General features: G+C 36.3%; 2 protein-coding genes across 4 annotated transcripts in view; both read right to left on the bottom strand.

Moving 5' to 3' along the window:
* LOC107695466 (immunoglobulin-like domain-containing receptor 2) overlaps positions 1-13,197 on the bottom strand; it is a 19,249-nt gene extending 6,052 nt beyond the window's left edge. For 2 of the 3 annotated variants that reach the window (XM_016495382.1, XM_016495384.1), the window contains exons 1-4: positions 13,076-13,197; positions 10,126-10,455; positions 8,563-8,682; positions 1,023-1,079 (exon numbers count right to left, since the gene is read on the bottom strand). In XM_016495382.1, the coding sequence (XP_016350868.1) occupies positions 1,023-1,079; positions 8,563-8,682; positions 10,126-10,455; positions 13,076-13,121 (553 nt within the window). In that variant the 5' untranslated portion in view covers positions 13,122-13,197. The remainder of the gene's footprint in view (positions 1-1,022; positions 1,080-8,562; positions 8,683-10,125; positions 10,456-13,075) is intronic. The other variant, XM_016495383.1, reaches the window with a different exon arrangement.
* Positions 13,198-15,478: 2,281 nt separating this feature from the next.
* Positions 15,479-18,520, bottom strand: LOC107695477 (cell surface A33 antigen-like). The gene is made up of 7 exons (XM_016495401.1): positions 18,357-18,520; positions 17,551-17,717; positions 17,206-17,419; positions 16,936-17,100; positions 16,736-16,852; positions 16,151-16,280; positions 15,479-16,028 (listed from the first exon to the last, which is right to left on the bottom strand). The coding sequence occupies exons 1-7, from the start codon at positions 18,400-18,402 to the stop codon at positions 15,578-15,580; spliced, it is 1,290 nt and encodes a 429-aa protein (XP_016350887.1). The 5' UTR covers positions 18,403-18,520; the 3' UTR covers positions 15,479-15,577.
* Between the last annotated feature and the right edge of the window lie 680 nt (positions 18,521-19,200).

Here is a 19,200-nt window from a genome sequence, read left to right as displayed (position 1 = left end):
TAAAATAAAGTGCATTACTGAAAGTGAAACTGAAGAACCGCTCTGACATATCCATCAAAATGATTCAACTGGTAACCCCTTCAACGGAGTTCATGAGTCTTTTAAATGGTTCATTAAAAAAGACCGGCTCATAAGTGTCATTTGTCCATGCATTCTCTGGCATGTTTTTGATTCACTAAAGAGAACCACTTTATTAGAGTCATTTGTTGGTGAATCAGACTACACTGGTCACACTGCATGTTTTTGCTTGCAGCTTGCAAAAACAACTCAATGGAAATGCATTTTTTCTCCCTGCTATTATTTTGTGATACACTGCCTTTTTTTATCACATTCGATTTAGACTGCAAAGACAGGTAAAATATGACTTCTTTTACTGCGCAGTGCAGGAAACACTGGCACATCATCGATTCTGAGGTTGGAAGAAGCAATCTCAAGATCAGAAAACCTGTATTTTTACCCAACCTAACATAATAATATGTAAAACAATGAAAGTAAGAAGTGTTACTTTATAATTTATAATTTAGTGGTGTAAAGATCTCCACAGTGAATGCGTGTGTGACAGCGTGTCTGCTCTGCAAGCGAGCGGCGTGATACAATGCAGCAAAACTATCACTCCCATTATAATCGGTCAAGCTGTCTTTAACGCAAGTGGCTTAAAACAAAAAATAAAAAAGGCAAGAAATACTGCTAGCATTCTGGAAGAGAGAAAGCCTCAGCAGAGGGTGAGATGTAAAAGTAACTAATGTGTTACTTTCCATAAAAAGTAACAATCATGTGATTTATTACTTAAAGTTATGCAGTAGCCTATATACTGTATAATGTGCAGTAATGTTATACAACATCAATCATTGATGTCCTGTAATTTTGAATTATCTTTTTTTTTTCTCAGAGGGAACAGATCAGATTGGAGCATTTTGGAGTTTGCTGATTGCAGCAGAAGATGAAGCAGGTGAACTGAAAAGGACCTGTGTGAGAGCACCCACTGAAAAGGACAGGGGGAGAGAGAGGTATGGCAGGCGTACCTGGCATAATCTCCAAATCAAACTCAGGCAGCATGTCATCCAGCACACCTGTCCTACCTGGAGGAGGGAGAAGATCAGACATAAACAGCAGAAGTGGGCAGCAGGTGAAAGTTCAAAGTTTAGGGTCGTGGGTAAATGCTTAAATGCTTGTGTGTGTTATTATGAAAAAGTTACTCTGTTAGTGGCTGTGGATTAATTAAGTTTAAGATGAAAGCTGTTATGAAAACTTGATTTGTTGTTTTAAACATGATTGACCTTTTTGTTGGTTCAGAGAATAAATCAAATGCAAAAGTATAAAACAAAGTCTACATACAGTACTAGTCAAAAGTACTAGTCAAAAGCTCTGGACACACTTCACTGAATTTATGTTTCTTGTCATGGTTAAATACTTGAAATTAGTTTTGCATGCATGAGTGGATAACAATTTTGGTCACTACGTTCCTAGTGTGTGTGTGTGTGTGTGTGTGTGTGTGTGTGTATGTGTGTGTGTGGTTGCAGTCAATGACAGATACCAAGAAAAGGGTGAAAGGTCAAACTTGTCTCTGGATGAATAACTAATTTTAGACCAGTGGTGTTTTTCTGTAGTATTTTGGTATATAACATAACATTATTTGTGTGACCATGCAACATGTGCTTGCAAATGATCAAAGTAACAAAACATATGAACATTCAAAGTCAAAATAATTGAAATAAAAAATAAATAAAAAAGTAAATAATAAAGAATGTTAAAAATAAACCTTCCATGTCCAAACTTCAAGTTCACATAAACATTTTGATGCATGTACCATTTATATATTTATAAATTATATAATTATTATACTAAAATATTTACAAATACAAAAGATGCAAACAGTACAGACCGGACTGAGCCAGAGCGCCGACGGCCAGACGTGGCCAACCAAGTATGTAATGTACACATGTACTGTGTGTTGTTTTCTATTTTTGGCCAAAGCACATTAATCATGCAAACAATCTTTGTTTCTGTCCATGTCATACATCAACGTGACACCACTGACATATTAGCGTGTGCTGATAACAGTGTGTTATCAGCCCTGCTCCATGAACTGTAGAGTGGGGAAAACAACATCCTCGCAATCCTCCGATCACAGATTAAAGGACTATTTCAACCTAACATGACAACTCACTCTTCATTCGAATCTCATGGAGACTCGCTGCTGGATACAGGCTGTTTTGAGCCAATCACCTGAGCCGTGAACGTCACGTGACCAATGAGGAGAATGATGTCATGGTGACATCACAACAACACGCTTCACTAGTGACGTCACAGACTGAAGACAATGGCCTATTTCACAGACTCATTATTCACATGACACATTCCCACAGTTATTAAAGGGATAACTCACCCAGAAATGAAAATCCTGTCATCACTTATGCAAACAGTTGGTGGCTTCCACTGTATTTTTTCCTATACTATTAAAGTCAATGGCTACCATTAACTGTTCGTTTACCATGATTCTTCAATATATCTTCCTTTATGTTCAACAGCAAAAAAAGAAACTGATACATTTTTGGTGGTACAATACGAGGGTGAGTAAATGATGAAAATCAAAAGAATTTTCATATTTGGATGAACTATCCCTCTAACATTGTAAATCTTACATTTTCATTTATACCAAATGTAATGTTCATTTATAACACTATGTTTTGGCATTACATTTAAAAAAAATAGTTAACTGCTGTGCGTGTGAGTATTTCTAACACTTTTTTCCTCTTTTGTAAGGCAATAGAAACACTATAATGGATTTTTCTTTTGCTTTTGGAGCAAGTGGGAATGCAAAAATGATGTATTATCTGTTCACAGCTATTGAAGTTTACCCAAGCATGTGAAAAAGCGTCCACTGAAGACTACTTGAAAGCCTCCGAAAAACAAGGAATTTGTAGTTTGTAGTAATAAAATCCACAGAACCAGCAGGGGTCAGCTGGAGTCTGCTAACTAACCAAACTTTGCATCTCCTAGTGAAAAATAAATATACTAAAATATGTTTGAAATACATTTATTTCATGCTAAGTATACTACAAATACATTTACATATTTAGGTGCTTAATAAATATACCCTGCAATTGTACTTTTAGTATACTTAAAGTCTGCTAAATTGGAACAACTAATTTTGTACTTAATGCACTGTAATTGTGTGCAATTCAAGGTCAAGGTCAACTTTATTATCCCCAAGGGGACAATTTGTTTCACAGCCAGCAGTAAACCATACAATAACAAAACAAGCACCCACCACCACAATACACAATTTAAACCAACAACAACAATGACTTCCATAAATAATTTACATAAAGTAGTTTAAAAGACCGATGGCATTAAAAAATTAAAAAAAATTAATCTATTAGTCCTACATAAAGGCAGATAATATCTACGAGTAGAAGGAAGCAACTTAAAGGGATGGCTGGTGTAACAATGAGTCTGCAGAGTGAGGATCCATTTGCAGTTTATTTGACAACAGAACAATAAAGACAAACAGCCGTAAAGGCGAGATGAGGGCGTAAACAGTACAGGCTAAGATCAGGGCAGGCGGCATAGAATCACAGTCCAATAAACAGATACGGGTCAGGGCAGGCGGCAGAGAATCCAGAAACGAGAAACAGTCCAGGTCACAACAGAATAAACAATCCACAATGAAGAAATGCTCAGAGATGATCACCTAGGCAAATCAAGACTTCGCAAGGCTGTGTGTGTGGTGTGCTTATATGGAGTGAGTGTAATGACTAGCAGGTGTGTGTGTGTGCAATCAGTCCCAGGTATGTGGGCTATTGGGAATTGGAGTCCGAATGATAATCAGTCAATACTCTGGTGAGGGTTCCCTCTGATGGTGCGGAGGAGGCGGTACGGGAGCCTCACTTGTGACAGTTGGGATCATTCATAATTAACTCCTTCTTCAAAGTCTTAGCTTTATACAAGTCATTCAATTCATTAAAAGTGGTACCAACAATCTTACCACACACTTTAACAATACCTTGTAATATATTTCTGTTTTTAAGGTTAAGTGACCCATACCAGCATACAAATGAAACAGTAACGACAGATTCAACTTAACAAGTATAAAACATTTTCATAAAAGTACTGTCCACATTAAAACTACAGAGCTTCCGCAGATAAAACAAACGCTGGTCGGCTTTCTTACACACAGCATCCACATGAGCCTCAAAAGTCACCTTTTCATCTATAACAGTACCAAGGTATTTAAATTGATGTACAACCTCAAAAACATGATCATTAATAACTACAGGAGAGATGACTGTAGGATTCTTCCTAAAATCTATAAGCATCTCTTTAGTTTTGAATACATTGATGTCCAAAAAGGACAAAATGCACCGATCAATAAAATTTGTCATTACAGAACCATGATCAAGACCCTCCTCACTATGAGGGACATAATCACTGAATCATCCGCAAACTTGATGATATGACGCCTCTCTACACTGTAAAAAGTGAACATGTGCAGTTGTTGCTTTAAGGGCGTCTTTCTATCTGATTCTACCTATACATTCTAGTTTTGTTGTTGTAACCTACTTCAATCATGGTTTATGTTACATAAAACAAGAAAATGCTGTTTTAACTTAAGTGCTTTACGTTGACGAAACACAACTTCCAATAAAGCTCAGAATAAACACATTCAAAACACGCACATCTGCTCCATGTTGATTGGTGAATTTTGCTTCAATTAAAAATTGTGATTTGGGGTTATTATACACTTTATTATGTTGCAGCAAAGTGAAAATCCAACTGACAGCGCTACTCTTCAGCACAACGGTAACAACATTCAATAACAGAAACTCCTCTAAATGTCCAACATAACATTAACATAAACTACCAACATTTTTCCCAGAAATGTTTATAAATTTGCCGGTACCATGGTCAAAAGCTCATCCTTCACAATCCTCTGCTACTGGCCTGTACTCAAACATTTTGGTACATTATTCTTAGGCACAGGTACAATAATAGATTCCTTCCAACTTCCAAAGATGAGGAACCTTATGAAGGTGCAATGACATACTAAAAATAAAACAAAAAATATCTGCCAATTGTTCTGCACAATTTTTAATAATACTTTTCCTCTCTCTTACACCCCGGAAAAGTTTTAAGACTATATCCATATCAACCTTCACACTGTTCTGTTCAAAAGACACATTTTTAAAAAAGCCAATTCCTGACTAAAATTATGAATATTAAAATGATTATAAAAAACATTCAAATCATTGGCGAGATCACGATCAAGCTTCCCGTAAAAAAAAAAAGACATTTTTAAGAATGCATTCCCATCATGGACTTCACCCCCTCCCATACAAAACGTGAATTTCCAGTGCTAAGCATATACTCCACTTTATGCTTGTAATTAAGCATTGCCAGTTTAAGTTCCTATTTAACTTGTTTTTGTAATACCTTATACTGAATCACAGAGTCACAACTGAAACATAATTATTTCTCTGAAATATTTGTGTTTTTTACATATTTAGTGACCCACAGTTTATTATTTGGATAAATGCAAATTTCTTTCTTGGGGATAACAAGATCCTCACAAAAAGTAATATAAGCTGACAGTCTCTGTGAGTTCATCTAAATCAGCACAAGCATTTATAAACACCTCCCAATTTGTACAGCTAAAACAGCCCTGGAGACAATTAATAGATACCTTCAACCACACCGGAACTAAACGACATTCCAGCCTAGTTTTCTTTAGGATTTGTATAACGGAACCAGGTACACAACATTATGATCAGACGTACCAAGGGGAACAAAATGATTTATATGCTCCGTTTACAGATCCATAACAAAGATCCAAACATTTCATATGACGTGTAAAACAGGTTACATACTGATAAAAACCATACAAGTACTTCCCCATTTTGCAATGATTAAAATCACCCATAATGATGTAAGTCTAACTAAAGATATACTTAAGTATATCTGATTGTGCTAAAGTGGAACTATTGCAAGCAGGGCTATTGTAAAGTTTAATTATAATTTTTTTATATCAGTAAGTCTCGAGCGATATATGTCAGTAAGTAAATATATTAATAGATTTGAACTATACTTAGTATGAAATAAATGACAGTAATGACACGTTGACATGTTGCTGGTTCCCAGGGCTTATGCTAATGTAGATGAGTGCATTCGTTCAGTATTTATATCTGGCCCAAGCACAGATCAGGTTCACTAATGTGCACGAATGAAGAGAGTGAGAAAGAGACGAAGAAGAGGGGGCTTCAGCGGAGGAATATGGGGGACTAATTAATCACACAACCTCATTAACCACCCTGAAAGGGGGGCAAGGGTACGTCATCACCATGGAGACAATGCTGGTATTGTTTGGAATTAAAAGGTGTCCCAGAGCACTGTCCAATTACATTTCAACAAACATCTTCCCTGAGAGACAAATGAAGGGGTGGCTTTAGATGTACAGTCTATTTTACACTGAGCGTACTTTGTCAATGACTGGCATGCCGCCAAAAATAAAGAGCATTCTCACCGCCTAAACTGGCCTTAGTGTTTAGCTTAGGATCCAAAATTTTTGTCTGTATGCAATTCCTAGTGCAACAAGTGTGCAGAAGACAGGATCTTATCTGTTAAAATTAGCATGAAATGAAAAGTCATCCTATATGTTTTCTAAATAAAACAATTCATTCATGCATATGTTTTGTTTTTGTTTTTTAATTTTGACATTTAGAAATGAACTGAATAAGACTGAATAAAAGATCAGTCACTCCTTCCAATTCGTTGTGACTTTGTAAACACATTCAAATTTTACAGGCCTTCACAAAATGCCACAAGTCTTTAAACTGAATGAGAGGGTGCCATAAACAAATCTGCCCACTGTCAGAGCAGATTTATCCCTGAGTGACAGGAAGTGCTGAGCTGGCAGACAGGAAGAGGAATAATATCCATCTCCTCTACTCCTCGGTTACAGTCATTAAACTAACCGTAACCTGAGAGTAAAGGGGACCTCATGAAGAGAGGTAGGGACATGAAGAGAGAGATAGGCGGAGATATAGGGAAGGCAAGCTGTGTAGTGTAGACTGCAAGTTATTATCAGACTTAAAGGGCTAGTTCAACCAAGCAACTGTATGTTCGTAAATATATCACTGTTGTAATTACAGTCTATAGCTGTACAAGTGCATTTGTTGCTCTCTTAAAGCAATCCGCCAATTTGGCAGAATTTCATACCCTCTCAACAAACTATATACTCCCACAACAGACGTTTGAGGGGAAGCATGAAAAAGAAACAGAAGGCATTCACGTTATTAGAAGGCAGTGTATCATCAGAGTGAATGGAAACTTATATTTCAAGGTAAAAAAAAACTTACAGTTGCTCTTAAGGTTTAGAATAATAAGTTACCTACTTATTTCCACAGTGATTGGTTGTCTTACCTAAGAAAATGTGGTCACCAGCTTGGTAAGACAACAATTTACTAAAAAGTGGGTTATTATTCTAAAGAGTTTAGTTTTGTTTGATGTTTTGATTTTACAGTAAAATTGTATTAATTAATTTTACTGAATTCTGAATATAGTATTGTAAGAAATTACTGTTAAATACTGTTCATTTTTACAGTGCAATCCCTGATCCTAAATAATAATAGTGTTGCTTTCCTAGGCATCCACCACTAACAATCAAGAGCTAAACTGCAAGTAAAACATGACTACACAGCACGTTTGATGAAATAGGGAGTGTCTGGTTCAAAGTCAAACTTTTAACCACTAAATACTCCAGATTACACTCTCCACTTCATAAACCAATTAAATCTTGATTACTCAGAGGGCAGTGCCTTCCTCCACTTCTTAGTGCCTACATAACACTCTTGTTGATCCTCCAGTGTAAGTTCTAACCCTCTCATGTTTTTTTTTTCTTTTCACCTCACAGCACTGTTGTACAGGCCCTGGCATCCCCTGGCCCCTGAAAACCCCTTCGTTCCCATGGAAACGGCTTAAGAAGTGGCTTATATTGCTCACATCGATAACGGTCAGTTATTTACTCTTTGTCTGGCATGAGGCGTCTGACTTTGTTTTGTCCAGCTGGCACAGAAATAACTTATGCTGTTAGGGTCAGTCCCACAGCACCAAACAAATTGTTTCTCTCCACAGTGATCCTGTCCAGGACGTGTAAAATATGTGAGGTTCTCCTGATCTGCCGGGGGACACAAATGAACAATAGTGTCTCTCATTAAGGATCTGAGCCCTGTCGAGAGGCATGCACCGTACGGTTGTCGTCATGGTAGCGCTTATAAGTGCACTCAGGAATTCAGACTGGGATTGGCATTAACAATCACTTAGACACAATAACCAAGCATGCACACACAAAAGTACAAATTTTTGGAGAACAAGGTCCATTTCTTTATAGGAAACTCTGTAAATAACCACAAATATTGAGAGTCCCTAAAGCACAGCATTCACTGACACTTTTTCGAGCATTTTTAACAGTTCAGACTTTTCTAAAACCGTGTTATACAGACATCAACTGACTTTTTTGTACTGTTGATTTAGTTTTTGAGAAGGATATGCACTCATGAGACTCACCCTGCACCAGTAGCTCCACCTGGCCTTCATTTTTCCCTTCCAGGTCATCAGAAATGATCACCTTACAGAAATACACACCGCTGTCGCCCCACTGCAGCTGTCCAATGTGAAGATCTGCTTCTGAAAAGGCCAGAAAATATTTGCTGATAACCCAAGCTGTTTAATTGTAGGGGAGTAAATGTCTCATTTTAATATTTTTATTTAGTTTTTTGGTTTCCACAGTGATATAAGCTGTCAGTTGCGCAATTTACTTTTAGAACTTAACGTTTTTAATCAGTAGGAACAAGACATCATTCATCTTCATTATCTTTCTTTATTATTTTGTCAGAACAATCGTAGTGTTTGTTGGAGAGGTGACTGGAGGAGGGAGAGCTTTGATGGCTAAAGTCAGAGGAGAGGGTGTTTGCGTTTGATAAGGAAGGCTGTGGGGGTGCTTTGTGAGACCTTTATGAGGTCCAGCCCCCTGACCATTGTGCGACCTAGAAAAAACAGCCCTATTTAAGGAACAGGAAAACACAGCACAACCGGCTGGGTTTCCTAAGGGGGAGATGGATTATGCACAAGATTGCAGACTTGAGAATAGAGCGGCCTCAAAATTGAATAATATAACAAGATGATTTTATTACACAGTGGCTCCAAGAAATATTTGGACCATTAAGCCACAGTTAAATGTCATTTTATGAATGCCATTGCATTAAAAAGAAATATTAAATAGGTAGCATCTGCAAACAAACTATGCAAGACATTTTCTCAGAACTGATGTCATTTCACAATTACTTTTAACCAACTGAATCCCAGTATTTGTGGCTGTATGAATTAGTTCCCCTCAAGTTCACACAGGTGCACAAGTTGAGTAACCACAGGTATATATATCTGAAATATATTAAATTTTGTGATCAAATAAATGCAGTCGCTGTAAGCATAGTTTCCCAACCCAAAGTTCTGAATGGTACTGTAAATTTGATACCCAAAATGTCTCCAAATTTTGCTTAGGCTGTCTTTTTTAAATAAATTTCACTTTGTTTGTTTTTTCTAATGCAATTAAATGTATATATTTTTAAAGTGAAATTTTCATGCCATGGGACCTTTAATGTAAAAATTTAACCCAACGGTTGGGTTAGTCCATATTTGACCCAATGTTGGGTTGAAACAACCCAGCATTTTTTAGAGTGTAGCTTAGATCCATATTTGATCTATATTTTGAACAGTGTTGCTTCATGAATTTATCTAATCTTGATGTTATTAAATTGACTATTAGGCTGCCAACTTGTTGACCTTTTTACAGTTTTGTGTTTGAGACTAACCTGTTGAATTGAGTAGTTAATGAATAACCATGGAAGTCCCCTTTGTGAGTCATTAAGTTTGGAATTTCACTTTCCAGCTTACTAATGTTGTCATTTTGTGCAACTAATTGATCTGTAAACACTGAAAGGTTTATAAGGTTATGATCAAATTCAATATTCTGCCTCATATTTGATTGAACTTTGCCTTGAATCAAGCTAAACCTCTTCAAAAACAACAAACAAACAATAATGCAGTTATAAGACAGCAGAAACACATTACTGTTAATGATGGAGATGTCTCTTCCTTTGTAGTGCTCTGCTAATGTCATGGAAGATCCCTGTGCTGAAGCCACTATGCGGACTGTGCGGCTGTTGTCAGAGCAGTCCAGATGAGACGTGGCTCCCAGATCAGATACATGGACTCCCAGGGACTCAGGAAATGTGAAGGAATCCCGAGTACGGTCTGTACAGTAGGACTTGTACCACCACTGCACCACGGCGGTTTGAGAGGAGTGGGTGGTGTAATGACACGGAAGAACGATGGAGCTGAACAGCATAGCAAACTTCTTCTCATCTTTCACAATCACCTGTACACCATTACAACTTTGCACTGTGCCAAAAAGAGAGAAAGAGATCGAGTATAAAAACAGTAAATATTACTGAATGACAGTAACACAATTACACTTAAGGCTGGAATACACTACACAAGTCGACACTAGTTTACGAAAGTCAGAGCCAGTCTGCAGATTTTCCCAGAAACCTGTGAGTATGATATGCACAGACTTTAATTTATTACCTTCTGACTGTGTCTCTATCCAGTTGGAGGATATCACATATTGTTTTCATTTGTCATGCATCTCCTAGTAACGAGGCATGAGTTTGTTGTGTTTAGAACAGATTGAAAAGTCTGTGATCCTCCGTCGTTTAGTGTATGATGGCTAGTTTATCTCTGTAACAATTTATAAGGTCGGCAAGTGTATGATCGCTAGCGTTTTAAAATCTGTTAAAGTCATGTAGTGTTTTCTAGCCCTTATGTAGAGCACCAGACAGGAAGCTGAGATATGCAGAATTTGCAAAAGCTATATTTGTATAGCAAATTCATAATGGCTTTTATAAAACCGTTAAGACAGTTAGAATTAAGTATATTGCAACCCAGTTAACAAAGTTTTAGACATCTAAATACAGTGTAGAACCCTCTGTTTTGTGCGATGTTATTTTCCAGCAAGTACAAAATATTTAAAAAATACAGACAAAAACTATGTCAGAACTCTGCAAATATTAGTTTTTAGTAACTGATAAACTTATATTTGTTTTGTGATAACTTGGGTAACAGTACTAAAGGTTGAGCTTGACAATTTGTGTAAAACATTGAGAAACGTTTAATTATTGATATTAATTCATTCATTTTTTCAATAAAATACTTTACTTGGTTTCCTCTCATGCTGTAGATGTACAGTAATGTTATTCACTTGGTGTCACAATTATAATGATTGTGTAAGTTTTTGGCCATTAAAATTAGCTGACCATTATAAAATTAAAAATAAAATTATGACACTTTTTATTTCAGTTATTGGAAACTAATTGAGACTAAAATAACCATATTAAAGGGGTCATATGATGTTGCTAAAAAGAACATTATTTGGTGTATTTGGTGTAATGCAATGTGTTTATGTGGTTTAAGGTTAAAAAAACATTATTTTCCACATACTGTAAATTATTGTTTCTCCTCTATGCCCCGAAGCATGAAAGAGTGTGTTTGTCCAGCCATGTTGGGAGATTATGGAACAGAAAGCTGGACAAAATCAGAGAAGCACCCGAGAGGAGGATCTGCTGATGTGGAAAACACAGAGTGAGAAAGATAGAAGTGTGAGTAAAGAAAGTTCAATTCCATGCTATGCAGGGGGTGCAGAGAGGCGGGGGCTGTCATTTTTTGGAGAGACGTCACCATCTCTGACTGTCTGAGTGGGATGGTGAAACCGAAATATTCTGAGAAAACTCTTACAACAGATCAAGTTGAGTACAAGTAGGGAGGAGGTCTCTCACACAGAGATACTCTAATTCTTGTCAAAGGGTGGAGCACAGCGCATAAAAATATACAACAGCCAGTCACCACAGATGTTTGGATGAGATCTTCACTCATTCATTGTTGACCTAGAGGAAATGGAGCAACTTCCTGAGCATTTTCCAGATGTACTTTAGAATGATTGTGTTGCTGAGGGGAATACAGGTGAGAATTCTAGAATACATTCATTAATGCTCCGTTCAGGGTAGATGGGGTCCTCATTTTGTCCTGTCTGTTGCCTGTTTGACTCATTGTTTGGCATTATGGTGAACCCCCACCCACTAAGGCTCAGTGCAGGAGGGGGATGTTGAGGTCCCACCAATAAGATACACTGTTGATTCGGTCATCCATGAACACCCAATTAGGTTAAAGAGATTTAAACCAAGACGTTAGTAGAAGACAACTTTACCTGATTATATGTGTTAATGAATTGCTGATGCTAACTAAACTATTACAGGGAGGCGTTACATAATATTGAAAATAGTATTCAGCTCTTTACCAACTCAAAACAACTTTTCCCTACAATATTTATACAAATTCACACATTCTCTTCACTGAGAGGGATTTTTTAAAAGTGTAGTTTTAGTTCACAGAGTTGGCCACTGAAATGCTCATAAAACAACCATCATATATTGTATTGTTGCATCCACCCAAGAACTGATACAATGCAGCTGCACTCCCTGACACACATTTCAGCAGCACTTCCTACAATTCTCTCCAACAATTAAACTTTGGGATGTTAAATAGTTTAAATGTTTGTCTATACCCTATAATGAAGTCCCTTTTATATATTACACATATGCAGGCATTTTATAATAATCATTAATAAAGATTAATAAATTATGTTGAACAGAAATACATATTGATTTAAATCAGTAATAATTGTAATAACTTGAAACTTGTTAAAGGTTTTTATGTAACAGACTAATTTAACAATAAAAAGTGTAAAAAGGATATTTTATTTAATAAAAAAAAATTTGTAAATTGTAAATGCATTGTCAGTTTTAAATGAAAATGGATAATAGTAAAATCCGTCACAAGGACCCGTGATCAATCTAAAAATAAAGCCGAGCTCAAGGTTTTCTAAGCTCTCAACCTGTTGCTTTAGCTGTTTTAGTTTTCTATATTTCTATGTCGCGACCAACTAGAATAGTGATTAATAACTCACGTGAAAATAGTATGTATAGAATCCAGAATCCGTGTAACAAAACCATGATCCAGTTTAGTGCGGTTTAGTATATACGTATGTAGTCCATCTTCTCCCGGACTGTTATTCGCTTCATCTCTGTCTGCTGCGCTGCTCAGAATGAGCGGACTGTACCACTTTATTGAAGGGGGAAGCAACTGTGAAAATTAAAAGCTAAAAACTAAAATATTAAAAGGTGCTAAACGGCTGTTTGAAAATAAAAACCGAGTGCATTTTTGCACTCAATGAAATGGATGTCAAATAAATATGAGAAACTACTTTATATAACAGACACTGAAACAGTCTCCCAATTTTCTAAAGTGGATGCGTCTGTCAGAAAAATACTGCAATATATTGCATTAAATGTAAAGAAAAAAGAGATAATTTAAGGAGACTTCAAGTGTGAGTTGAAACCATTATTATGTGTTTATTATGTATTATGTCTTTGCTGTTGTTCCAAAGACATTTTATTGGAGGGGAAAAAAATGAAACATGGTTAGTTTTCTTTTAATTGAGTAATTAAGTAGGTCTATTTTAAAGCTGCAGTCTGTAACTTTTTTTGGTTAAAAATGATCCGAAATCAATATTTGAGCAAGTACATAACCAGCCAGTGTTCAAAACTATCGCCTTACTTTAGCCAGATTCACAATGGTTCGCTTATAATAATGATTTCTAATTTGAGTGGTACAGGTAGGTTTTCGCGGGAAATTCGAGCATGGCACGGCGTCATTACGTCACTTCTGTAAACATAAAGAAGTTGTCCCGGCTATCTGCAGGTGGCCGATCGTTTATAGCAGGGCTGTCCAAACTCGGTCCTGGAGGGCCGGTGTCCTGCAGAGACACACCTGATTGGACGTTTCTATGCCTAGTAAGAGCTTGATTAGCTGGTTCAGGTGTGTTTAATTAGGGTGGGAGCTAAACTCTGCAGGACACCGGCCCTCTAGGACCGAGTTTGGACAGCCCTGGTTTATAGCCTTTTCTCACAGCAGCCGAAATAATTAAATGTATCAATTTGATGGCGGATTGTAATCCAGAAAGAATTATGTGTTTATGAAACACTTGTGAATGAAATTAAATTATATTCCAGTTATAAATGTGCCTCTGATTACAGATAGCCTGGGATTACAAATATTTGTATTTTAAAGAAAACCAGTTCGAAGGGAGCATAATTTACTTTTTTGGGTTAAAAGAATTTCTTAATATGAAATTCGAAGAGTATGACAATTAGACTAGACTGTGCAGAAATTGAAGTCTACACGCTAATACACGCAATACTCATAGTCACCAATGCTGATGTTGTTAACATGAATCATTTGAGAATAAAGTACTGTATAGCAATAATAATAATTTGAATGGTTTGATGTGATATGAGCTAACCGATCTTAAGATTTAATCACCATTGGTAGCGAGATTTATGGTAATGCTTTTTTCCTCAGTTGGTCAGAACAAACGTGGCAGACTTGTAACGTACTTGTTCAGATGGCAATATACGGTGAAAATTCTTATTTGGGTCATATTCCAAGATGTAGGCTATAATCTGTGATTGCGAAATACAGTAAATATCCACACCGGTTTAGTGACTGACTGCCACACATACTCCTCAGAACATTAGATTCATCCGTGCTGGAGCCAAGCCGACTCGCAACCCACGCAAGCTAGATAATTCCACACACAGCTGAAATTCCAGGTTTTCAAACAGAGATGGCGACAAAGAGGCAAAACTTACGGACTGCAGCTTTAAAATCACCTTTTATTTAGACTACGAAAAGCAGGTGTATGTAACATCAATTAGTTCTAGCCATGTAAATGTACAAAAAAGTACAAAAAGTATCCTTAAAAGAGGGCAGTTTACATTAGTGAGTAGTTACCCACCATTGGGAACCCCTGGCTAAAAAATATCTGAATACAGGTGCATCTCAATAAATTAGAATGTCGTGGAAAAGTTAAGAACTAAAGACTTAAACTACTTCAGTCTGTGTGCATTGAATTTATTTAATACACGAGTTTCACAATTTGAGTTGAATTACTGAAATAAATGAACATTTCCACGACATTCTAATTTATTGAGATGCACCTGTACATACATGATTCAGAAGAACAGTCAGAATAGAAGTGTCAAGTAAATACTTTAGCTAGCAGACATAACAAAACATCTTTGTGCTGTAAATTAAATTCTATTAAATCCTGTAAAATCAAATAAAACAGGAAATCAAAAAGGATGATTCACTGAGGTCAAAATAATCATTTTGCCACTGCAGGGATACAGCACAATTTGATTTGATTATTAACACAGGAAACAATTTAGTAAAACAATAGAACAATATAGTACAACAACATATGTTTGAACAACTACAGAACAAAAATACACACCATCTGAGGCCTTGACAGTGGTTGTCCTTATAGCAATCAAAATTTTGGTGGTGGTCATAATAATTCAATGGTTCTTCACCGATCATGTCGATCATCATGCTAATCTTAATGATTTTATCTATAGCGATCTCTGAGGTCATCACGACTTCCTCTGCGGTCATCATACCGTTCTCTGAGGTCATCACGGCTACCTTTGCGTTCATCATAGCGGTCTCTGAGGTCATCACGACTTCCCCTGCGTTCATCATAGCGGTCTCTGAGGTCATCACAACTTCCCCTGCGGTCATCATAGCGGTCTCTGAGGTCATCACGACTTCCCCTGCGGTCATCATAGCGGTCTCTGAGGTCATCACAACTTCCCCTGTGGTCATCATAGCGGTCTCTGAGGTCATCACGGCCACCTTCATTGAGGCCATCACGGCTACCTCTGCGGTCATCATAGTGATTTTTGAGGTCATCACTGCGAGCTTTGTCAGGTCTCTCTTCAGTGATCGTCATGTTGTCTGTATTCCCGTCCTCAGTATTTTCTAGTGGTGGTTTGTCATGGTATTCCACAATTGGATTTCTGAGGCAATAAATAAACATACAGATAAATAAAACTAAAACACATCCTAACAACCAGGACCCACCACCCAAAAACCAACAATCACTTCATCTATTACTTTGAAAGCATAAATGAAGACCTACTCCATTTCATAGTTTTTTTTTTTTTGTTTCTGTTTCCGTTTGCGGCAGCAGCAGATGATGACTATTATGAGCACTGTAACTCCAGCAATACAACCAGCAACAATTCCTATTGTGGCAAGATTCATAGAAGCTGTAAAAATAGAAATATGTGGAAATGAAATCAGTCAGAAGTCTTCTGAGGTCATTAAACTTTATACTGTTAAGATACTGGCATGCATCAAAATACCAGTAAACCCAAATTGTAAGCATGAAGATCCAGCCTAAACATATAACCATCAGAGAGGTCGGTAAAACAGAAATTAGATTATACGATTTCACTCGAATTAGCCATCATTTCACTCACCAAAACATATAATAGTTGTGTATATAATCACATATAATCATGTGTGTTGGAATTACATAAACTGTTGAGTGTGTACACTGTAAATCAGGTCAACTGTCATGCTGACATTAAGCTATAGTATCAAGATCTTTAATATCAATACATGGTAAAATAACTGGTAATCTGACTCCAATAAATCTAAAAGGTAAACCACCTTATCACCTTAAAAAGAAAAAAAAAAAGGCAAATGTAGCGATACTCACGCGGCATTACAGACAATGTCATGTTACATTTGGCTGATCCGACCTTATTGGTTGACAGGCAAATATAGTAACCTGATGTCTCCATGGATACATTGACCAGAGACAGAACTCCATCCTCTGTTACACAAAATAATGTTTAAACTATAGCATAGACAGACAAAATATGTAATTACGCTAGTTCATTGAAGGAGAGAACTTACTTTCTGTGGTTTTGATAGGAAATGCTCGAGGGGCATTTTTGACATCATATCTCTCCCATTTGTATGTCGGTGTAGGCGAGCCCTCCTCAGAGACACAGGTTAGGCTAATATTGTGTCCGTATTCTGCTGTGCCTACTACCTTACAACTGGGTTGTGATGGTGCAACTGTAAAAAAAAATGTAGATATTCATTCAACATTTGAGAAGGATTCTACTCACCATGTAAAGATATATGGACTTTTCTTTTGAGACAAAGTGCCAGAGATCTTACCCTGAACCAAAAGAAAAGTAGTGTCAGCTGTTTTGCCTTCAATGTCTCCAGGAATCTGAACAAAACATCTAATTCTTCTGCTTTCTTGAATAGTGACTTGTTTTAGTGTCAATTTCGACGTTTTTGCAGTAAGGTCAGTTTCTATGAAGGCTTTGCCTTGATAGTTCGATCCAATGTCTACTTTACCATAGGAGTAATAGTTACCAAAAAGGACCTATGAGGCCAAAACAGAGAACCGTTTAATTGCTCCATTGTGATAGTTTTTTCATTATTACACAGTTATTGTTTTTACACTAATCATGGATAGTGGTGTTTTGGTAGACAGTTGAAGTTTTTCTGGCTTACCTTCTCTCTAGATGTCTCATCAGGATCACCAATCCATGTTATAATTATAAGGTCATTTACTTGATTTTTAGGTTTAAAATTACATGTAAGGGTGACATCATCACCCCTGGCAACCTCCATGGTATCTTGACTCATCGTCACTTCCAGTCCAAAACTAGTCGACATCACTATGAGGCAAAGAGAGAGAACCTTGTGAATATCAAACAATGTCATACAATTTATTAATATATTTTTTTTTTTCAAAATGCAAAATTCAAAATGCTGAATAATTTTTCAAATGCAGAATTTAGTAATATTTCACAAAGCTTTAAAAACATGAAACAGACTTTTAAAAAGATTTTAAGATAAAAGAAAAATTCCTTTCTACATTTTAAAAAGTTCTCACAAATCTTAAGTTTAACTTAAGTTTTAACTTAAGTTTATCAGTAAACTTGGTGTGGTTACACATTCTGCTAAAATATTAATTTATTAATAATATAATTTATTCAATTATTTAATATTAATTCATTATAGTATGTAAGAATGCATAAGTTGACCTTATTTGTAAACTATCTGCTGATGCTGTGTATTGTCTATATGTAAATGAATGAATGAAACAAGTTGCTGAAAAAAAAATCCACCATTTTGTAGCCCTTGTGAAAACATTAATACTTCAAAAGATATCCTTTAATAAATATCACAAGTAGAACAACTGAAAAGAAAACAAATCGCTGTTGTGACCCACACTATTTTATCTGACATTTTGATTTGATCTTGATTCTTTACTGCTGTACTCAATGTGAACGTCAGGAAACCGACCACCTCACCTGATATTAAATATAGGCAGCGAAAAATCAGCTTCCAGTTGGTCATTTTGTCGTTTTTCAATCACACTGCAATAGATGGTGGTCTGCAGGTAGATTTTCATATAGATTTTTCATATATCCTTATCTCTTGGCTTCCTGTGTGCTCACTGAAACGGTTTTGCTTCTTCGCCTGTCTACCACACCTTTATTGCACTTTATTCTCTTCCTCAAAGTTTTACAAGTTAGGTTGTAACAAAATGGCAGATGTGATGTCATGACAGTCACATTAGTACAGATTAGGAGTCATTGCTCGAAAGTGAACTGGCATGCAAGGGAAAGGGGATGGTTACATAACAGTAAGGGACATTAAATATGTTACAGTTCTGAACCTCCCTGCATTTTATTCAGGATGACTTGCATACAATATCACTTGATAAAGCATAAGGTTTACATACACATGCTTTGCTATGTGATTGTTCAAGTAATATTAAAAAAGATTTTAATGTTAATGTCTTTGAATAACCAATCTAATGTTGTTAATATGGCGTTATTTTACAAAGATGGATCTGTAATTTCTTTACTATTTAATACTACTTAGTCATAATATTAGAAATGAATTGGGTGTTTGGATGATCTGTAAGTAACCTAGTTTGGTCAAACCCTTCAACTACATTATATTCTATTGGTTTAATGCATTTGCAGACAATGTAATTACATGTAACTGTCATATAACTGTATATTCACTGTTTTAGAGAAGAGTGCAATGTATAGCTAATATTAAGTGGATTTTCATTTTTTAAAAAATCAAAAAAAAAAAATCAGAACTGAAAACACTGGATAAAAAAAAAAAAAAAAAAAACCCCAA

This window comes from Sinocyclocheilus anshuiensis, unplaced genomic scaffold (assembly GCF_001515605.1).
Source record: "Sinocyclocheilus anshuiensis isolate Anshui unplaced genomic scaffold, SAMN03320099.WGS_v1.1 scaffold562, whole genome shotgun sequence".
In the NCBI taxonomy this organism is placed as follows: Eukaryota; Metazoa; Chordata; class Actinopteri; order Cypriniformes; family Cyprinidae; genus Sinocyclocheilus; species Sinocyclocheilus anshuiensis.
Note: the sequence above shows the minus strand (reverse complement) of the source record. Positions and strands in the feature narration are given on the sequence as shown.